Here is a 23,001-nt window from a genome sequence, read left to right on the forward strand (position 1 = left end):
TGAATGTTAGGAGATTTTCACTCATGGATATTGTTTTTATGACTTTGACTTTATTTTTCTTGCTAAATGGATAAAAATAAATTCAACAGTGACAATTTGAAGAAATAGTAACATGTATGACTTACCTTCCACCTCGCCCAAGCCGTCGTCGTGCTAATCCAACACAACTCTGGGGTATGGTGAGGGTGGTTAGGCAGTATCTATAGCGAATATCTCCTAACCCACCTTGTTCTGGACTACACCAAGGCCAGTTCCCAATATGGTCGAGTTTTGGCTTTAAAAGACAAAAAAGTGAACAAAGTAATAAATACTATCATTATGGCCCAATATCAAACAAATTCATCTAATACAAGCTCATTACTTACAGCATAGTACTGACAGCCTGCTTTCCTTCGGAAAGCATAGACACCATCTGGATCATTTTCTTCCTCAGCTTCCGAAGAACCAGACAGGAGCTGTAACAAAAATAAGACACTAAGAAGAGCCCAAGTTTGAATAAAAAATAAATAATTTTTCTGAAAAATAACGATAGGCAAACCTGGGAGAGACGGTCTTCATCTGAGCTGGGGAAATCATACTGATTAAGATCCTTGGTAATAAAGATAGGCAGCGCGGCAGGATTCGTCTGTTGGGAAGTAGCAGCAGCAGACGAAGATAAGACTTTGGGCTTCTTCTCATATTTTCTTTTAGGTCGTACAAGCTCACATTTCTGAGAAAGAAATATACAATTTGTAAGAACAAGCAGAAGATTCATAAATTACCTTTAGTTATTATCAAATACAAATAGGTACAAGAACTATCCCTGTGATATGCTTTGTAGTTGCATAGAAAAATAAATGAACCAACTATAGAGAAAGACTATTTCTAGAATTAATTACTTCTACAATAAAAGAAGAAAATCCAGAAAATTAACATGGCATACGTTAAAGCAGGGACAAAGAAGAAACACCACCCCAAAAAAGTTATGGGTTGTGAGACTATTTAAATTGTTTCAGCCATCGCATCTTTTTGTACTGTTTTACTCAGAAAATAGTACTATAGACCTTGAAGATTCACCTTCATAAACGGAAATCCTGCAACCTTCACCAAGAAAGGGAGGGGGGGTATTTTAACGCTCAAAAATTCCCAAATTAATACGGTGTCCTATGTCTGCATGTTAATAAGAAATAAAGTTACTTACCTTCGATAACTTTATGGTGGATTTTTCACCTACTGAACACTCCTTACAGACTTCAGATTGAGTTGGGTATATTTTCATAGACTAGCATAGCAGATGAAATAAAGAGTTGGACTGAGTTCCGCTTCCTGTATGGTGGGTTTTGTATTATAAGCGGGAAGTATCACTCACATTTCGTGGCATGCTTCATCATCAATGTCCCATTATAACCCCAAATTAATTGTTAGGGCGGGCTCAACCGGATGTGAAAGCTCTTGAGATGAAAAAATAAGACAGTATAAAAGAATCCCTAAAGGGTTTTTTAATTATCTCTGAGAATCGCAGGATTAATTATCTTCACTGTGGGTGATAAGGATAAGGTCAAAAAGTGGTTGTGATGTTAGGAATTAGTATCCATCCCTACCCTGAGAAGTGTTTGCATGTGTCAGCCATAACAAATACCAATATAGGTCAACAGCTGAATAGCGTACACACTATGGTAGATCGAAGATAATAGGCACAAATGCCAGCAGTGGATCCTTAATGAAGGTTTGATGACAGGAGGTTGTCTCCTCCTGGTTACCCATGGGTTCAGCTAATACTGCAATTTACAGCTGATACAAAGGAGAAGCAACAGTGTTAAGTATTAATACATCATGATTAGCATGTGTTGAATGAGTGTCTTTGAATGAATCATTATTTTTCAAGACCGGGTTATATTTATAGTATGAATCTCAGTACTGAAAAAGCCATTGGGCCTATACTGACATTCGTGATGGCTGAAAAATGTAGACCTTTCTATATGTAGGTATAATCATTTCTGCACATCATGTCTATAACAACTATACCATACCGAATGAGAACTCAGTACACCTCTTTATTTCATCTGCTATACCTCTCTGTGTTTGGTTCAGTTGGGAGGCAAATCACAACTCTCGTTCCCTCTAAGTGACATTTTTATAGAAATCTTTCCCCAATCAATGACTCTTCAGGGCCACAAGGTGGGACCAGCCACAACTCCGCCTCCAGGTGTGATGTCACCAGAGTATGTAATATGCCAACAAGCACACTGGCATCAGTTCAGATATTCAATCTGTGCACCATTCAGGTATCCAGAGAGAAACTGAGACAGCAATGGCAGCGACAAATGGAGCATATCATATGTTTTCATACCATAGGATCTTAAACACGGCATAAGCTCATCAGGCAAGAGATTCGGTAGTGAGAGACCTGCAGGAAGATTATGTATCCACTAGAGGGAATATATTACTTACTTTGTAAGCATCTATTCCTAGGGTGTGATGCTGCACATTCACATGCTATGCACACTCCTGCCATCTAGTGTTGGGTTCGGACTCTACAACTTGTTTTTCTCGAAGAAGTCTTACTGCTGGCGTGATGTTGAGTTTTCTCATCTTCATGAGGATGCGCATGTTTAACAGCTCCATTGTTAGGATAATATAAAAAAAAATAATGAATGTGTGTGAAATAAACTAAAAATATGTACATATTTGTACCTATAATATATGTAAATTGGACACCAGCCTATGCCTGCCGGGGAGGCAGGTGCTAGCATGTAATTCTGCAGCACTACATGCTACGAATAGATGCTTACGAGGTAAGTAACATGCTCAATTTGTAGCATGTGTTGGCTGCAGTTACACATGTTATGCATAGACTATAACGCAGTACTCCTATCGCTGTGACTCTAGGTATTAGATGGTGCAGATATTTGAAATAGTGTCTGTAGAACTGTTTGCCCCACAAGAGGTTGCTGTCTTGCCTGGACATCCACGTAATAGTGTTTAGTGAATGTGTGGGGATTCGACCAAGTAGCTGCTTCACAAATATCAGCTAAAGGGACGTTGCCTAAGAAAAACATTGAAGCACCTTTCTTTCTAGTAGGATGTGCATGTGGAACTGATGGTAGAGTTTGTTTGGCTTTTCTGTAGCAAATTTAAATACATTTCACGATTCACCATGCAATACCTGCTTTAGAAATAGCATGACTTTTTCTTGAATGTGAGAAGGCCACAAAAAGCTGTTGAGTTTTCCTGAAAGGTCTAGTCCTCTCAGAGTACTACACATTAGAAAAGCAGCACCATCCAACCCGTCAGAGTAATGCAAGTTGCCTAAAAGACTACCACTAAACAATATTAGCATAAAATCAAATAAGATATCAAGAACAAAAAGAAATCTTGATAGCTTAACTGAACCCGAGGATTGTACAAATCCTTGCTTTATGAATAGAAACCATCTACAGATTGAGTGGTAAAAGACTAAGACCTAAAACTTTCAAAAGGATTCCAAAACAAAAGAGTCTACCCACTGAAACGGACACATTTTAAATTGTCTAAGCCTCTAGGAACTACGCGTCGCAATGTGTGAACCCAACTTACAGTCCGTAGAGGCAGGAAAAAAGGAAAGAAGTTATCTACTATCAACTATAGACAGATAGATAATGAAAGGAATTGACTTCTAAGAGAGCAATGATCCTGAATGTCAGTAATAAAAGCCTTCAACAAACGGTAGAAACTACGAGGCTCACACCACCCCTTCTCAAGGATCAACCTATATTAATTCTTCATAGAGAAGAAACGGTACCCATTAGAGGGAAATGTTTTTCAGAGGGAATATAATAATCACCTAAGATACCCTGTTTGCCAGATGGCCTAACATAACCTGATATAATACCATGAAAGTAATCACTCAATCATGCTGACAGAGGATGAACATGCTCAATAGCACTGGCCAAAGACAGACCTAAATAGCAATATAATGTCATAAGGCTTCACAAGATAAGCATTTGTTAATAATGTTCTACATCTTGCAGACGTAGAGAACCTGATCTATCACGTGAATGTAGGGCAAGTACTAGGGAAAAAGCAGATGCTACATAAATAATAATGTAGGCTACCAGCTACCTCTTGAGAATTATCAGAAGGAATTTTGGGACAGAGGCTCTAGTATCGTACCATACAATACATAATAGACACTGTATCATATTACCCAAGCGTATTATGAGGGTCCTCTCAATAAAGGGCACCTCATATACCCACAAGACTCCAATGGTGAACCAATTCAAAATCACCTAACAAAAGGGTACCAAAGTTCACTGATATATGATACCATACTACAGAGATCTAAGTGTACACATAGAGTAGGTGAGGCTAAAATGACATAAGCTGAGCACACCATGCACAAACACACACACACACAGTTATATCTCACACACGACAGCATACAAGCATTACTCCACATAAGAGTATAGTAGATGCCATAATGGTATCACTTTTGAGCCTAAACTCTTTTCCACAGTAATTCTTACTGTGAGACCTGCAATAATACAAACTAAACACTGGCAAAAAACGGTCACATACAGATTCTAGCATTTCTGCAGCCAGCAGAATAACCAAGAAACCCACTTATCATGGAACACAACTTCTGTAATCCCAACTGCCCGGGATTAAAAACACCAGGTATTACATAAACCTCTGCACTTAGCACAACACCATCCAGGATATACCAGAAGAAACCTATCATAACTCGGTCATGTACATACTCCTCTACACAAGAACGAAAACCAAACTCAAGCTTACAAAAGTAACTTAAGTGAACTTATCAGATCTACCATATCTGATGAGTGTTAAAACCGAATCCACCTTTTCACCGAATAAATGGACACCATCAAACGGCATATCTTTTAGGCTCTCTTGCACAGGTTCCGAAAAAACAGATTGACACAGCCATGCACGCCTGTGCAGAGCAACTGACTGAGCCATAGCCCTACCGACAGAATCAGTGGTGTCAATGCCACATTTCATGGTTAATCTTGCCGCCACCTGGCCATCTTGCACCACCTGCAATAGCTCATTTATGGCTTCCTCTGGAAGAGAAGGTAGACTCTGTGCCACATAGTCCCATAGAGAATGAGAAAATCTGTCCATAACACATGTAGTGTTTAAAGACCTCAAAGCTGAGCTTTCGGAAGAAAATATATTCCTCCCACAACTTTCTAACCATCTGGATTCTTTGCTTGATGGGACCAAGAGAAGGACATTAGGGTCCGAAGAAGCTGTAGCAGCTTGAACTACCAGCCCTTTAGTAGTGGAAGGTTGTAGGAGACAATGAGGGTCCCCAGGGGCGGGATGATGCATATGGCTCACAGCCCTGACAAATGGAGCTCACGTCACAGGTTTTGCCCAGGCTCCTAATAACAGGTCAAACAGAGACTCACTAAAAGGGAGCACAGGCTAGGGAAAGGAGATGGATGCCCTATTGATTTTAACCAATACACAGGAAGGAGGCTAAATCGAGGTAAAGTTGATCCCACCCAATTTAAAGCAAAACTTGTTAAGGCTTGAATTCTATTATAAATTGCCTCCAGGACGATACTTCCCCTGATGAGGTGGTTCAAGACTTTGAACTGATCTGTGCAGATGTCGCAAAAGACCTGACCAGATCGGTTCGGAGGGAACCCCAGGAGGTGCGATGGTTTAATGCGCACTGCTCTAGAGCACATCGGAATCTTAAAATGGCCCTTCATACCACCCCACATGAGAGAACACAAATCAAAAATATAAGGCAGATCTATAAGCGTACTATCAAACAAAGACTAGATGAATTGAGGAGTTTCGCCTGGGAGGACCTGGAGAGAGTGAGCGCTCTGAAAGATTCAAAGAGTTTCTGGGACATAATTAATCGCCCTCCATTTAAGGATGAACCTAAACATGGGATTCGCTGATCTCGGGGTCTATCTGTGAATCCTACTTTTCAACTATATTCAATCCAAAAAATTCCTCAATAGTCGAAACAAGCGGGGAACCGGTATTTGATTTAAGTTTGGCCTCACAATTAAGTTTATCGATTGCAGTGATAGAGGTAGAGGAGGCTCTAACAAAGGGAACTAGTATGAAAGCCCTGGCCCAGATGGGGTTCCTCTTGATTTGTTTATAAACAATACTATATTACGGGCACCCATACTCACCAATGTTTTTTAAAGCTGTAGTGATAGGCCCCATTCCATCAACCTGGAAGGAGGCAATTGTTGTTCCAGTATATAAGAAGGGCAGTAGGAATGAGCTCGCCTGCTACAGGCCCATTTCTGTAATCAATGCTACTGCAAAAATACTGGGGAGGGTTATCCTTGGGCGAATTGAAAACCTGGGTGGATTGTGTCAAGACTGCTATATGGATGTAGAAGGGGATGGGTACTACCGAACAGTGCCTCCACCTGTCCCCTATTATGGGCAAGTTCATGAAAGCCAGGAGGGGTTCTATCCATCTGGCCTTCATGGACTTGTCCAGTGCTTTTGATACGGTTAACTGGGAAACATTGTGGGGGTTGATGGAGCAAATGGGTTTTGAAGAAGCTCTTATATCCCTTCTACGTAGGCTTCACACCTCCACAACGGTTGCTGTACGTTATGGTCCCGGGGAGAGAAGACAGGCCCCATTATGTCTACAGAAGGTGCCTGACAGGGCTGTATTTTAGCTTCCTTCCTTTTTTTATTGTATACTAACGGTTTAGAAGCGTTTTTAAAAGAGAAGGAATTTGATTTTCCTAAAACTGGGGGCAAACCGATCCCATTGTTATCCTACACGGACAATACTGTTTTAATGGCCCTGACAGCCAATAGCCTCCAAAAATCACTTAATGCTTTTACTGACTTTATGGCATCATTGGATTTAAAAGTGAATTTTATTAAATCTTATGTCATGGTCTGTGGCCCTAAAGGTACTAAAACAAGAACATTTGAGGTTAGGGGCAAGACCATTGACAAACTGAAACATTTTACATAGCTAGGGAACATTTTTAATGATACTGTGACTTGTGACCATCTTATCGCAGCTAGGACACAACATACCAGTCGGGATGTGGAAGGATTATTTCGCTTCGCCCGCAAGCTAGGCCATAAACCAGTGATAGAACAGGTTACTCTCTATAAAGCAAAATGTTTGTCGGTGGCATCTTATCGGGCAGGAGTCTTGGGCTATCACAATACCCGACAGTTGCAGGTCCTTGAAAATAAATTTATAAAGAGATTATTATTGGTTCCTAATAGTGCACCCACATATTTTTGCCACCAGGAGCTAGGGTTGGCCTACCTTGAAGATCAAATTGCTATTGCTCCATTGCTTTTATGAGCAAGATTTGGTCATCTGAGGACCTAATGCTCTCAAGAGACGTTGTCCAAGATTGTATCAAGTTAGATAATGCACGGTCTATTCCCTGGCTTCGCTTTGTGAAGGAAAATTTATAAGAGCTAGGTCTGGGGCATTATTACAAAAATCCAACAAGTATTAACATAAATGCGAAAGATGTTATGAAAAAGGCATCCCTCGCACGGTCCAACTGCGCCGTGCACAACTGGTAGTATCAGATCCTCTATGTTTAGCCCCTGGAGAACAGAAATGTTATCTAACTATTACTACTAACGTTCAAGTGCGATTTTATCTGACTAGGTTTCAATTAAATACATTGCACTATTTAGTTGCCTTCTCTAAACAATCGGGTTGTGCTCATAGCTTATCACCCTGTCCATGTGACAATTTGGCAGTACAGAGCACATTGCACTTTATTTTGTTCTGTCCCATTTATAAAGATCTGAGGGGGACATTTTTTATCCCATTACTGAGGGAAATAAGGCCATGCACTTATATTGGCGGTTTGAATTTTCTATTGTCATTGTCTACTTTAACCATTTGCACTGCTGCTTTGAATTTTATTAGAGTTGCAGTTGTCCATAAGAAAACGTTATGAGCCATTATAACTGAAGACATTTCGAGTAATTCTTTCTTATAAATTAGTTAAATGGTCGATATTGCATGGGTGATACTAAAGATGGATGCTTAGGGTATTTGATAATAGGGTCCATATCTCTTTTAATATTGTATGCACCTTTCTATTGATTGTTATTAATATTTGTTTTTACCCATGTTTCTGTAAATCATATATGCATTTTATCTTAGTAAAGTATTTGTGTCAAACTTTTATGGTTCTTGTACCCAAATAAAGTTATTTTGCTTGACTGGTCCAACGACCCTGAACGGTCATGTCCTCTATATGCGCGCCTCACTCTAAGAGTGATGCATTTGCGGTGATAGTCATTTACGGGATCAAGTCCAAAACAGGTCTACCCTTGAGTAAATTCACTGTGCCCCACCACTGCAATGATTGACGAACCCTGAGCAAAACCAAAATCAGATCCTCTAAACTGACACCCGCTTGTGACCACTGAGATGCTAGACACTCCTGTAAAGGTCGCATCTGGAGTCTAGCATGAGGAACTATTGCTATACTGGAGGCCATCATGCCCAGCAGGCACATCACTGTAACTGAAAGGCAACAAAGTGGCTGAAAAAGAACCAGGTGGTTCTAGAGATTGAGAACCCTCTGGGAATTGGAGTATGCTGTGGCTGAGACCAAACTGAGGACTGCTCCCAAATGGGCTGTACCTGAAGAGGCTGTGAATTTGATTTTGTGGCATTTATTGTGTACCCAATTACTGTAACAGATTGATGGTGGCCAGTGTCCTGAAGAGATCTATGTCTCGTTGAACTCTTGATCAGCCAATCTTTGAGATACAGAAAGACATGAATATTTTGTCTTATCAGATGGGTTGCCACCACTGCTAGGCACTAGGTAAACACGCTTGGGGCTGTCATCACCCAAAATGGCAGAACCTTGAACTGGTAATGACATCCACTGTCCACGAACCTGAAGTACCGCTGATGTGCCGGGTGAATGAAAGTATGCGTCCTTCAGGTCATGCCCTGTCATAAAGTCGCCTTCTTGTAGAAGTAGTATTACATCCTGAAATGTCACCATGTGAAAGTGTTCTGACAGAATGTAATGGCTGAAAGAGTGTAGGTCCAGTATCGGCCTGAGCCCCCGTCTGGTTTGTGGATTAAAAAGTATAGGGAGTATACCTCCTTGCTGCGATGCCTACATGGAACGGGCTCTATGCACCTTTTAACAAGAAAGCTTTTATCTCCTCTTTGAGAAAGTGAAGATGCTGAGGGTGAGTCATGGCTTGGAGGTGAAGGCTCCCTTTTCCAGAAGTTACCCTACTTTGCCTCTCTGGTTACCCCACTTGAAGGCTCCTCTGTTGTAACTTATACCCCCTTGCTGGTGATATGTTTGCTGTTCCTTATGATAAGTCCTGGTGCCAGAGGTGAGGGTCTTGGAGGCACCTCTGTCAAGGTATCTACGAAAGTACTGCTAACGTGTTGTAGTGGTATGCAGTGCCCCCAAGGATTTTGCAGTCTCTGTTTCCTCTTTTTTCTTCTAACTGGGAGTCTACCTCCTGCCTGAAGAGATGTTAGCCATCAAATGGGATGTTCAGCAGATGTTGTTGCTTCTCAGGTTTGAGCCCAGTGATACATAGCCAGGCCTGCCTACGCAGGGGTATTGAGGAGTCTATCCCTCTTGCTGTGGTGCCTGGGCTGTCTAGGACGCAGCATATAGTTGTATTTGAGATCTGCCTTCCTTTAGTAATTAACTCCTCCCCTCTTTTTTGTATTGCTCTGGGAGAAGTTGTAGCAACTCTTCCATGTCATCCCAAGTGGCCCTGTTCTAGAGCGATAGCAAACCCACTGAGTTGGCCATGTACCAATGATGTGCATAGCTGACTGCGAGCAGTTTCCCTGCTGCATCTAAGTGTATGCTTTATTTATCAGGAGGAGGAGCGTCTCCAGTACTCTGGGAGGCTGCTCTCTTACTTAAAGTTGTTAGAAACAGGGAATCAGCTGGTGCGTGTCTCCTGATGTAAAGTGGGTCAGTAAGAGAAGGCTTGCATTTCCGTTCAATATGTCGTCTTAGTGTCCTAGACTAGACTGGGTCTTTGAATATGTTATGTTATGTTATGTTAAATAGTTTGTAGAGCGCGTGAATCACCCCCGAAGGGGTCTCTCGGCGCTGGCAGAACTGTGCGAAGATGATGTAGCGGAATCATTCTGAAAAAAGGGTGGTCTTTAGTATCTTTCTGAACCCAAGGTAATCGTAGCACTGTCTAAGCGGGAGGGGACGCTGATTCAAGACCAACAGTGCTTGGTAGGAGAAAGATCTACCTCCTAACCGTGCTCTCTTTACCCTCGGAATGAGTAACAGCGATTTGGAGCCTGATCTCAGGTCGCGGTTGGGAATATATTGGAGGAGCCTTTCAGTCAGGTAGGAAGGGCCGGGGCCCCACAATGCTTTGTGGGTCAGGCAACAGAGTTTAAACGTGACTCGTTTCCTCACTGGTAACCAGTGCAATTGCCGAAGCAGCGGAATAGAGGCAGATCTGCCTGGGGCTTTGGTGACCAGTCGTGCTGCGGTGTTTTGCACCACTTGCAGACGGTTAAGGTCAGATTCATTGGCAGCGACCATTATGGGCGTTGCAGTAATCCAGTTTATTTAATACCAGAGCCTGAACAAGTGTCTTGCGAAAAGAGTCCGGGAGATAGGGAAGAGCTTTCTTCAAAAGGCGCAGTGTAAAGAAGCATGCACTGACGGTGTAAGAAACATGATCCTTCATGTTTTTTTACTGTAAGTTTAGGCAACGGAGCGGGCCCCAACTCAGTTGGCCACCAGGTTGGTGACCACATGATGGAGGCATCTCCATAGAGGATGATTTCCGTTTTGCTGGCATTCAGCTGCAGGAAATTACCACTCATCCACTCCGAAATGGCCAGCATACCTTGGGAGAAACAAGTTTGGGCAGTCAGTGAAGATTTATCAAATGGGAAGATAAGTTGGGTATCATCCGCATAGGATATGGGGATGAACCCAAGAGATCTTAGAAGAGAAGCAAGGGGGCCCACATAGATGTTAAACAACGTAGGGCTCAAACAAGAGCCCTGTGGCACGCCCTTGGTCAGACACTCGGTGGTGGAGCGGAAAGGGCCAAGGTTCAAGGTTTGTGTGCGGTCAGTAAGGAAGCTAGTTACCCAACTGAGCGCCGTACCCCCTAATCCTGCCCCTCTTAATCTTTCGAGCAAGGTCAGATGGTCAACCGTATCGAAAGCGGCGGAAAGGTCTAAAAGGACCAGGATGGCAGATTGTCCCTGATCGAGCGTCCGTCTAATGCAATCGGTAACAGCAACCAGGGCAGTCTCGGTGCTGTAGTTTGCACGAAACCCTGATTGGGATGGGTCCAGGTAGCCAGTCGCTTCGATATGGTTCGAGATGTGTTTATTCACATACTTCTCGAGGACCTTGCTCAAATAAAGGAGGAGGGAGATAGGGCGCAGGTTGGCGAGGTCATCCATAGGAAGCTTGTTATTTTTACGTAGTGGGATGACCTGTGCAGCTTTCCAAGAGAGGGGAACTAGCCCCTTACTTAAAGAGGAGTTAAACAGCAGGGTGACAGGGTCTGCTAGTGCGTGAGCAAGAGAGGTCCCTAATCTTGCAGGCATAACATCTACGGGAGAGCCAGATTTAACATTGCGTAATAGTGTGGCGGTCTCATCCCGTAAGAGGGGAGGAAGGGTCAGCAAAGTTGCGTGTTTGACAATAGGGGGTTTCACAATGTCGTCGGACAGTGAAGTGCGACAAGTATTAGAGAATTTGTCATAGATGGTATCGATTTTTTGTATGAGACAAGAGCTGATTTTATTACAGAGAGACTGGGAATGCTTGTTGTCCAAATCACAAGCTTTCGGACAAGTAAAATCTTGCAAAATTTGGTGGAGGATTTTCGGTGCATTACCTGCTAGCCTTAATTGCGCAGCTATATATGTTCTGCGGGCTTGTTTGATTTCTTTATGATAGAGAGTTAGCACGGCTCTAAAGTTTGCTTTATCGGTATCTAGGTGGGTGCACCGCCACTTTCTTTCCAGATTTTTGCATCGACATTTCGTTGTACGTAGTTCCGGAGTGAACCAGACCGCCAAATTGTTCCTAGGGGCTTTAGAACATATCTTTACAGGGGCAATAGAATTGATGGCCGCTAAAACAGTAGTGTTAAAAAGGGTAAGATTGTCTTCTATATTATTGGTCGGGGGATACCTGGGAGGAATAAAAGCTAATGAGAAAGACTCCGGATTGATTTTAGACCATTGTCTATAGGAGAATTGGATGTGTGCTGCCATAGAAGAGGACATAAGAGAGTACTGCGCTTGGAAACTGATAAGAGCATGATCAGTCCAGCACAATCGGGCGGGGGGCTTTACAAATAAGCCAGTCAGAGTTAGAAAAAATGATGTCTATAGTGTGGCCAGCCGTGTGTGTGGGACCCTCATTGTTTTTGGTAAGGTGCAGTGTGGATAAATCAGAGACAAAGGCTGATATTTCGGGAAGCGAAAGATTGTCGCTGTGTATATTAAAATCACCTAATAATAGGAAATTCTCCGAAGCAATCACATGGGGGCTATTAATTCCATTAACTGAGAGGAGAAATCCTTTATAGGGCCAGGGGGGCGATAGACCAGTGCCCCTCTCCAAAAGTCATGGGTGACCATTTCCATTTTAAAGATCAAGATCTCGATTTGGGCATTGGTGCGTTGGTCTAAGATAGAAATTTTTGCGTGATCATTATGAAGGATTGCAACCCCTCCCCCCCCCCCCCCCCCCCCACCCCCCCCCCGGTTTTCAGCGGCCTATCGAGCCGCAGCATCCTATAGCCATCAGGGATGGCAGTCTTAATATCTGGGCCACAGGTGGGTTTCAACCAGGTCTCAGTCAGGAAACCCACATCAGGTAAGTCGGTCGTAAGTAAATCCCAGATCTCTGAGCGTGTAGGGAGCGATCTCACATTACTTAAAAAGCCCTTCCAGTGGTTGAGTTGTGAAGTTTTAGGAGTCGGGATATAGCTATTGCTGGTCATGTTGATGTCCGGGGGCACAGGGGGCTCGGTATCATACTGCCAGGAATATATACTGAGGGAACATTTTGTAGAATTTCAGCTTCCCAATTACTCTGAAATCTACATTGTGTGCAGGAAATGGGTCCTTCCAGAGAGTGTGGCACCGCATTGTGGCAAGACAAGCTAGTCAGAGGTGACCTAGCACAAATGAGCCTAAGTTCAGCACCACTACATACTAGTTTACACGTGGCATAGTCCCTGGCGCCTGGCGACGTCCGGGCGCAGACGGGCTTGCCTTTGGCGCGCCGCCGGCGCGTCCGCTGCGCGCGCCCGCTGCGCGCTTGCACCATGGCCCTCTAAGTAGTGTGTGGGGAGCAGACGCTAGACTGCTCCCCGCGATACCTCCAAGATGGCGGGCGGGCGGGAGTCGTGTAATGCGATGCAGAGGACACGTTAAAAGAAGAATGTAAACGGTAAGATCAGCCCCAATGTACAGAATATTAAAAGGATGTTAAAAAGTATATTTGACATAAAATTTCAATCAGGGTAAAAACACACTAAAAATACTCGGTGTAGGAAACAGATATAATGCCACCTGTGTCAGCAATTGCAGCACACAAGACACCTCGCACAGCGCGGCAGCCTCGATCTCCCGGCTCAAGCCTCAGGAGATGTACTTTGAGACTTTCAGCATTGACCCTATCATTGGTAAGTGTTAAATGGAGCATTCAGTCTTGGAGAGTGTCTCAACCAAGAAGTCTGTTTCTTCCTCAGTTGTATGCATTTGTACTTTATGATATTCAGCAGCAAGCTGAATGACTGTATGGTAGGAGGAAGTATCATCAGGCACTGAAGCTTTAGCTGGGACCGGCACCTCTATGTCTGGGTCTCGCAACACTACATCATATGCGTCCCAAGGGACTGGGCCTTGGGGAAGGGCTCCCTCTGAGTTTGTATCACAAGTATAAAAACTAGGGCTCCCAGCGTCTGCATCGTCTGAATATGTGGATGATGGTGACATAGGTTGTGGAGGTGGTGTAATGTCAAGTGGCACAGGACTTGTGGCTTTATGCTCCATACTCTTTCTTTGGAAGAGGCTGAGGTAGTTCAATGTCCAGCCTTTTCTGTTTGTGGGCCCTCTCAGGCAAAAGACCTCTTCTAGAAAACGTTTTCCGACGATTAGTTCTTGAAGGTTCTCAATTTATTTTACTCCTTATCTGAAGTTGCTGTGGTTGTACTTTTTTGGGACGCCATGCCCTTATCACTTTTTTCTTCCTGTGCTTCACAAGAGTGTGGGATGTTGATGCCGTCGATTTAATTGGAGTCGACACATGGCTGTGCCCTGATGGTTTCTTCAGAGTCGACGTATGGCTCGGCTCCAATGGGGTATGCTGCATCGACACAGTACATTTGGTTGGCTCCGACGGCTTTGCACACCCGAAACAGGGCGGGCGTCAAAGGTTTTGTTGGTGGCATAGGCTGCTCAAGTGTTGATGGCTTTGTTGGCACCAAGTGCAGTGGCGGCGGCAAGAACTGTGAGGTCTGTCCATGTCTATCCTTGTGGCCTGGAGTCTGATCAGGATTGAGCGCAGTCTCACCCTGCATTGGCTCCAAGGAATGCTCCCAGAGTCAGCCAGAACCCGAAGGCGGTGGCGCACCAAGACGATGGTGGGATGGCTGGCCGTGTAGTCTTTTGTTATGTGTGGGCATCTGGGGACATTGTGTACTCATGACCTGTGTTATCTCCATTCTGGGGCGTATCCTGATGCAGTCTGCCCTTCCAGAGGTTTCCAGAGGTTTCCACAGGTCGACATTGACTCATCACTGTCTCCCTCCTTATGTTGGCTGGAGTCATCGGAGGTGACATAGAGCGGACTGAACAAGATGCCACTGCCCTTCACAGGAAAATCCTCTTCATCCTTGTCCCTGATCTCTAGCTGGTACTCTTCATCTCCAGATAATTCAGCATCCGACGCCATCTCCATGGTATGAGCTAGGCGCCGGTCGCATCTGCTGTGTAAGGCTGTCTTAGTCTTGAACAGGCTGCAGGCAGCACACTCCTGCTCATTGTGCTCCGACGACAAGCAGAGGTTGCAGACGTCATGGTCAGAGCCCCACATCGAGGGAAGTTCCTGAAAAGTCTCTTTCTTTTTTACTTTTTATCACTTGGAGCCAAACATTCTCTGCAGAACTTGGAAGGGGCTCTCGTGCTGAAGCGACCCGAACGGAATAGTAGCTGAAAACTTGAATCTGTTGGCTGGCGATGAAGAAGCAAAGTTGGATTCTTCCAGTAGAAGCTGCTTTGAGTCCGTTGCGCAACCACAGGCCACAAAGGCGTCGAAGATGTACAGAGCTCCGGGGCAATCCGTTTGAACAAGATGGCGTAAAAAATAAATCTAACAAGGGAGCCATTGAACATGCGCATGCTCTTGAAGAGGAGAAAACTTAACGTCAAAGTAACAATAAAGGACTTGTTTGAGAAAAACAAGTTGTAGAGTTCAAACCAAACACTAGATGGCAGGAATGAGCAGAGCATGTATATCTGCAGTCAACACATGCTACAAATATACTATTTCTTCTGAAGGTGAATTTTCCAAATGATTCCTCACCTTATAGAGGACTTCTGAAGCAGTACCCTGCATGAAGAGGTGGTAGGGAATAGCAGATCTTAATGCAAGGGATGACCCAACACTAAATAGTGTATTTAGTCACTGAATCAAAAAATCAGGGGAATTTTTAGCACACTACTCGCCCATGAGGGTCTTAAGGTGGCCTAGTAAAAAAGCTAGGTCTTGAGTGTCTTCCTGAAGATGTTCAGTGAGGGAGCTCGTCTGATGTCGATAGGGAGCTCATTCCGGGTCTTGGCCGTGATGCAGAAGAAGGCTCTTCCACCTGTTCTGGCTCTGTGGATGCGAGGGATATCGGCGAGGGCGAGGTCGGCGGATCGGAGGTTTCTTTTCGGTATGTGGAAGGAGATTCTTTTGTTGAGGTATTTGGGTCCGGTGTTGTGGAGGCATTTGTAAGAGTGGATAAACTTCTTGAAAGTAACTCTCTTCTCAACGGCGAGTCAGTGGAGGTTCCGCAGGTGTTGGGTGATGTGTTTGTGTCGAGGGATGCCGAGTACGAGTCTTGCTGCGGTGTTCTGTATGGTCTGGAGCTTGCGGAGTAAGGACTTGTTGATCCCGGCGTAGAGGGCGTTTCCGTAGTCTAGTCTGCTGGTTATGAGTGCGTGGGTGACGGTCTTTCTTGATTCGGGAGATCCAGTTGAAGGTCTTTAAGAGGATGCATAGGGAGTTGAAACAGCTGGAGGCGACGGCACTGATCAGTCGGGTCATGGAGAGGGAGGGTTGCCGAGGGCAGTGGGCCACTAGGTGTTCTCCCATGCGGAGGGGGAGGGTCCGAAGATGAGGTCCTCTATCTTCTCCGAGTTGAGCTTCAGGTAGCTGCTGCTCATCCAGGATGCAACGTTCTCCATTCCTTCCTGGAAGTTGATTATGGTGGTGGTGGGGTCATTGGTGAGGTCGTTGGCATAGGATACGACGAGACAACGAGAGAATCTGCTCTGTATTCACAGTAAAGAAGTCTGCTAGGTGAATTGCTACTGGGAGATTCCCCATTGCCAGAGGAAAGATGACTACCAACATAGAATCCTGCCCTGCAGCCAAGTTCAACGAGTGAAGGTTGGCCTCCGTGCTTCTTAAGTAGATCAAATCTGCACACCATCTTGCTGTGTGCACAATCGCAAAGGTTAAGGAGATCCGTGAGCCACAATTGTGTGGGCCACTTCGGAGCAATGAGAATCATTCTGGCCCTGGAGTGTGATAGCTTGATGATCACTGTTGGCAGTAGGGAAATCAGAGAAAAAGCAAAGAAATCTGCCTGACTAGTCGATGCAATAGGGCATTCCCCAGTGTGCCTGGTTTGTAGTTGATTCATGATTTTTTTCAGGTAGATGAGCCGCTCTAATTATGAGATTCCTGAATATGAACCACTTCCAGATTGTTTGTGCTTCCAGAGACAAAGGTCTGAATTGTCCCTCCCTGCTTGTTCAGATAAAGCATGTTTGTTAAATTGTCAGTCTGAACAAGGAGAGAGTTTGTTCTGAAATGGGACAAAAGCCTTCATGAGTAGATGTACTGCCCTCAATTCCAAAATGTTGATGTGGTAAGATTGTTTCTTCTGAAAGAACATGTCTTTTATCTGTGGATGGTCCACATGAACACCCCGGCCTGTTAGGGAGGCATCTCTCACTATTGATTGAGTCGGAATGTCTTGATGGAAATTCATTTCCTTGACAAGATTTTCTGACGAACACCACCACCATGAGTGACTACTTTGCATGAATGGTTACCTTAGAATAGATACTCAAGCAATGCCTCCCTTGAGGTGGGTCTGCAAAGCTAATTTCAACCAAAAGGTCCTAAATGACCGAACAGGCAAAGTGCCCGTCATGACAGACCTGGCTTTTCAGACAGCAGTGCTTGGTAAACATGTGCAAAGATGCCCACGTAGCTTTCTGATATATGTCCAGTACAAAAAGAACTATTGATGGACAGATGGCAGAACAATGTCATACATTCACTTCAGTAAAGAGCTCTCAGCCTAAATCCATTGTTTCTTTGCTCATCATGCCATTACAGTTTGGACCCAGCCATATGCAAATCAGTCTTGACCCTGCCCCAATGGAAACAGTCCAGCCCGAACTGCCAGTCCAAATCCTCCCTAGACTGGAAACAAGCATCCTAGGACTGGTTTCGGGGTTTCACCCCTCAAAGCCAGGGTAGCTTGACTCCAGTGGCATGGAGAGCATGGGACCCACGTCTGGGCATACCCGTCCCACTCGGGGTGACAAATGCAAAAACAACAGTTGATGGACAGAATGCAGAACAATTTCATATATTCACCTCAGTACAGAGCTCTCAGCCTAAATCCATTGTTTCTTTGCTCACCATGCCATTCCAGTTTGGACCCAGCAATATGCAAATCAGTCTTGACCCTGCCCCAATGGGAACAGTCCAGCCCTAACTGCCAGGCCAAGTCCTCCCTGGACTGAAAACAAGCATCTTGGGATTGGTTTCGGGGTTTCACCCCTCATCAGCAAGGATAGCTTGACTCCAGTGGCATGGAGAGCACGGGACCCACGTCTGGGCATACCCATCCCACTCGGGTGACAAATGCAAAAAGAACAATTGATGGACAGATTCAACCCAGATCTGTGACTGGGGGTGAGTGTCTAAAAAGATTCAGCGCTATGTCTTTCACATCCTTATGTTTGCTTTGATAGATGTCAAGGACGGGGACTCCTTGAGCTAATGCAGTGGTTGCAGCCATAGCTCGAGAGCAACAAGCATGCAAACCATCAGGGGGAGTTGCTTCTTGGCCAATGCATAGCAGTTCTTAATGCAGAGCACTATCCATCTTGAGATGGTCCATTTTTGCACAGCCTTTCCTTTCTTTGCTCCTATGTACTACATGAAGAGTTGATCCTCACTTGGAACTCTTTTGTGCAATTAGGGTAGAACAATAATAGTGACTTGAATAAAGAAGGTTTGTCTGGCAACCGCAAAAACGGCCAATAAATAACCTTTAACTGTACCCAGAATACAGCCCTGCTGGGCCACAGATAGAGTAAACATGAGAACCTTAGAATGAGGTGAAGAAAGAAGGTTGATGTTTTAAGAATCCCACCATGCCGCAAATTTATCCCAAAGGCAGGCAGATATCGACTTGTTGGAGGGGCGCCTGGCTGGCAGAATAATATCACAGAGTTCAGGAGAAAGGTCAAAAGCGGTCAACTGTCGCAGCTCAATCTCCATGCATGAAGGTGAAGGGTGCAGAATCTTCCTCTGTTACAGCAACAGAAGTTCTTCTCGAAGAAGCAACCTGATCGAGAGACTAATGTTTCTACTCAACAGCTCGAGACACCCGCCTCTCAGTGCTTAATCTGGAGCCACAAGAATAACTTGGGCAGGAGTGGTATAGGCGGAAAGGCATACAGAAGGCAGGAGCTCCACTCAAGATGAAAAGCGTCTCTGAGGGAGAGTCACCTTGGAAACTCCAGCATGTAAAACTACTGACATTGCTGCAGCTGGCAAACAGATCGGACCAAGGTGCTTTCCACTGCTGAAAGAGACTTTGCACCACCTCTGGATGGACAAGCCATTTGTGATCCGCTAGGCAACTTTGACTGAGTTGTCTGCCCTGACGTTCAGAGAGCCTGCAAGGAGTTGAACCACCAGGGAAATGCCATGGCATCCCAGCCATGTTCAGAGACGCAAAACCTCTTGACAAAGGTTCCACGAATCCACCCGCACTGTTTGTTGCAGTACCACATGGCAGTGGTGTCTGTGAACACCAGCACCAGCTTTCCCTTGATCATTGTCAGTAAAACTGCTCCCCCTCCCTCGCGGCTCCACCATTAAGTGAGGCCTGTCCCTGCATTTGCACTCTCGTGTGCTGGTGTTCGAGGCCCTCCTCCACCCGCAGGATCTCCTGCGCCTCATCCCTGGTGGTCCAGTGGACCCCTGTTCCCCTCTGCCTCGCTCCGCTTCGTTTTTCACTCTTCTCTTTTCTCCCACCGTCTTTTTCTGTTTCTTCGCTTTTCCTACCTTTTCTAATTTTTTACACTTTTTCCTTAATTCCCTTAGCCTCACTGGTGGTCCAGTGGACCTCTGTTCTCCTTTGTCTCGCTCCGCTGTCCGCTCTTCACTCGTTTTTCACCCTTTTTCAGATCGTTTCTGCACTTTTCTGCTTTCTGCCTTATTTCACTCCCCACCCCCCCCCCCTTATTTTTCCTCTCCCGCCTGTTTTCCCCCGCGGCTCCCCCACCCCCCAGCACGACCAATCCTGCTCTCCTTCTGGCTCCCGCCTCCCAGCTGTCCAGCCCTCTCCGACCCCTACTTAATGGTGGCCGCGCCGCTGGTGCGCCAAAGGCAAGCCCGTCTGCGCCCGTCCGCGACCCGACCATGACCAGCGCCAAGAACCCTGGATCTCTGCACCGCCAACGCTATGACCCGGCGACACTCCACACCCTCAAACCAGGCAGCAACAACAACTGCAAGCTAGCATCACCGGCCGACACCCACGGACCCTTCAGCGGTCACCGCTGCCGGCACACCTGCAGCACCGCCAAGACCACGGCCCCAGCGCAACCCACCCGCAAGAACACACCCGAACCGAAGACCCGCAATGCATCCTCCTCAATGTCCGATCCCTCCACAAACACGCCCCTGAAATCTAGGACCCCCTTGACAGCACCACACCGGACGTGGCATACTTCACCGACACCTGGACCAACACCTCCTCGGGACCGGACATCGCCATCCCCCAAGGATACAAGATCTACAGGAAGTACCGCCCCAACTGCCCAGGAGGAATCGCTATTGTCCACAAAGCCACCCTCCGCCTGAGCACACTCCCCGACGAGCCCACAGATCTGATGGAACACCTTCACTTCAAGATACTGGCCAGCCCCACCACCACCCTCCGAGGAAACCTCATCAACCGACCCCCTGGACCCCGCGGACCTTTTGCCGAATCCATCACGGACATCATCTCCCCACAGGCCATTGCATCCACCAACTACACCATGCTGGGAGACCTAAACTTCCACCTCGACAACCTCCACAACATTGGACTCCAGATCGTGACCGAACCCACGCACTCAGCAGGACACACCCTCGACCCCCTCTTCACAACAGGAAACTCCATCACCTCCAGCCACACCACTGAACTCCTATGGACCGACCATCGATGCGTCCAGTTCACCTTCAGAACACCCTCCTGCCACAGACACCAGCACCTGCTCCCACGAAGAAATTGGACCAGAATCACAGGCGACCAGCTAACCTCATCACTCAGCAACTCCACCCATACCGTCGCGGAAAACGACGACCCCAACGCCGCAGCCCGAACCCAGCACAGATGGATCACCGACAGCGCCAACACCTTAGCCCCCCTTAAGAAAAACAACACCCACACCAAAAAAGCTAGATGGTTTAACCCCGAACTTTCAGAGTCCAGACACACTTGCCGCCGCCTCGAAAAGGACTGGAGGAACACCAAATCCACAGAAGCCCACAACAACTTCAGAGCCGCCACCAAAGTCCACCACCAACTCATCAGAAAAACAAGGAAAAAAAGCGATCAAAGACAGAATCTCCACCCACGCACACAAAAGCAAAGAACTCTTCAACATCATCAAGGAGTTCGCCCAACCTACCAGCGAGTCCACCGACATCCCACCCTAAGAAGACCTCTGCGACAAACTCAGCACCCTTTTCCACCACAAAATCAAGAGCATCTACGACAAGTTCGACGAAGACAACACACTGAACCCTCACCAACCACCCCGACACCATGAAGCCAACGATCGACAACTGGACAGCCCTCACCACCGAAGACACACTAAAGACGAACTCAATCCACTCCAGGGCCCACACGGACCCCTGCCCCCACCACATTTTCAACAGAGACGCCGACACCATCGCACCCATGCTCCGCCACACCATCAACCGATCCCTGGCAACTGCATCGTTCCCCGACTACTGGAAACACGCCGAGATCAACCCCCTCCTCAAAAAACCCTCAGCGGACCCCACCGACCTCAAAAACTACAGACCCATCTCCCTGCTCCCGTTCCCAGCGAAAGTCATTGAGAACGCCATCAACAGCCAACTCGCCACATTCATCGAAGAGCACAACATCCTCGACTCCTCCCAATACGGCTTCAGAAAAACCCACAGCACGGAAACCGCCCTCTTCACTGCAACAGACGACACCCGCACCCTACTGGACAAAGGAGAAACTGCAGCCCTCATCCTCCTCGACCTCTCAGCGGCGTTCGACACAGTCTCTCACCACACGCTAATACGCAGACTCCACGACGCAGGGATTCAAGACAAGGCCCTAGACTGGATCCGCTCCTTCCTCTCCGGCAGAACGCAGAGGGTCAGACTCCCCCTCCTTTCCTCTCGGACCCTACACCAACCACCTGCGGAGTCCCCCAGGGGTCATTCCTCAGAACTACGCTTTTCAACGTCTACATGGCTCCGCTCCCCCCATCGTCAGAACCTACGGACTCAACATTGTGTCATACGCAGACGACACCCAACTCATCCTCTCCCTATCCAACGAACCCAACACCACCAGACACACTTTTCGAGAAGGCACGGAAGTCGTCGCCAAATGGATGAGAAACAGCTGCCTTCAACTAAACACCAACAAAACAGAAGTACTCATCATGGGCCCACACCCCGATGCCTGGAACGACATCTGGTGGCCCCCTGCCCTCAGAAGCCCGCCCACCCCCACGGACCACGCACGCAACCTGGGAATCATCCTAGACTCCGAACTCCAAATGGACCGCCAGATCAACACCGTCTCACCACACGCTAATACGCAGACTCCACGACGCAGGGATTCAAGACAAGGCCCTAGACTGGATCCGCTCCTTCCTCTCCGGCAGAACGCAGAGGGTCAGACTCCCCCTCCTTTCCTCTCGGACCCTACACCAACCACCTGCGGAGTCCCCCAGGGGTCATTCCTCAGAACTACGCTTTTCAACGTCTACATGGCTCCGCTCCCCCCATCGTCAGAACCTACGGACTCAACATTGTGTCATACGCAGACGACACCCAACTCATCCTCTCCCTATCCAACGAACCCAACACCACCAGACACACTTTTCGAGAAGGCACGGAAGTCGTCGCCAAATGGATGAGAAACAGCTGCCTTCAACTAAACACCAACAAAACAGAAGTACTCATCATGGGCCCACACCCCGATGCCTGGAACGACATCTGGTGGCCCCCTGCCCTCAGAAGCCCGCCCACCCCCACGGACCACGCACGCAACCTGGGAATCATCCTAGACTCCGAACTCCAAATGGACCGCCAGATCAACACCGTCTCATCCTCCTGCTTCCACACCCTCCGCCTCCTACGCAAGACATTCAACTGGATCCCCCTCGAACACAGAAAGACCATCACTCACGCCCTGGTCACCAGCAGACTCGACTACGGCATGCACGGAATATAGAAAAGCCTCACACGCAAG

General features: G+C 46.5%; 1 protein-coding gene across 2 annotated transcripts in view; it reads right to left on the reverse strand.

Annotated features, from left to right (window-relative positions):
- EPC1 (enhancer of polycomb 1) overlaps positions 1-23,001 on the reverse strand; it is a 1,219,015-nt gene that overhangs the window by 356,964 nt on the left and 839,050 nt on the right. For both annotated transcript variants that reach the window (XM_085631852.1, XM_085631851.1), the window contains exons 7-9: positions 539-709; positions 366-455; positions 126-274 (exon numbers count right to left, since the gene is read on the reverse strand). In XM_085631852.1, coding sequence (XP_085487978.1) covers positions 126-274; positions 366-455; positions 539-709 — 410 coding nt within the window. The remainder of the gene's footprint in view (positions 1-125; positions 275-365; positions 456-538; positions 710-23,001) is intronic.

Source organism: Triturus cristatus, chromosome 10 (assembly GCF_964204655.1).
Source record: "Triturus cristatus chromosome 10, aTriCri1.1, whole genome shotgun sequence".
Lineage (NCBI taxonomy): Eukaryota > Metazoa > Chordata > Amphibia > Caudata > Salamandridae > Triturus > Triturus cristatus.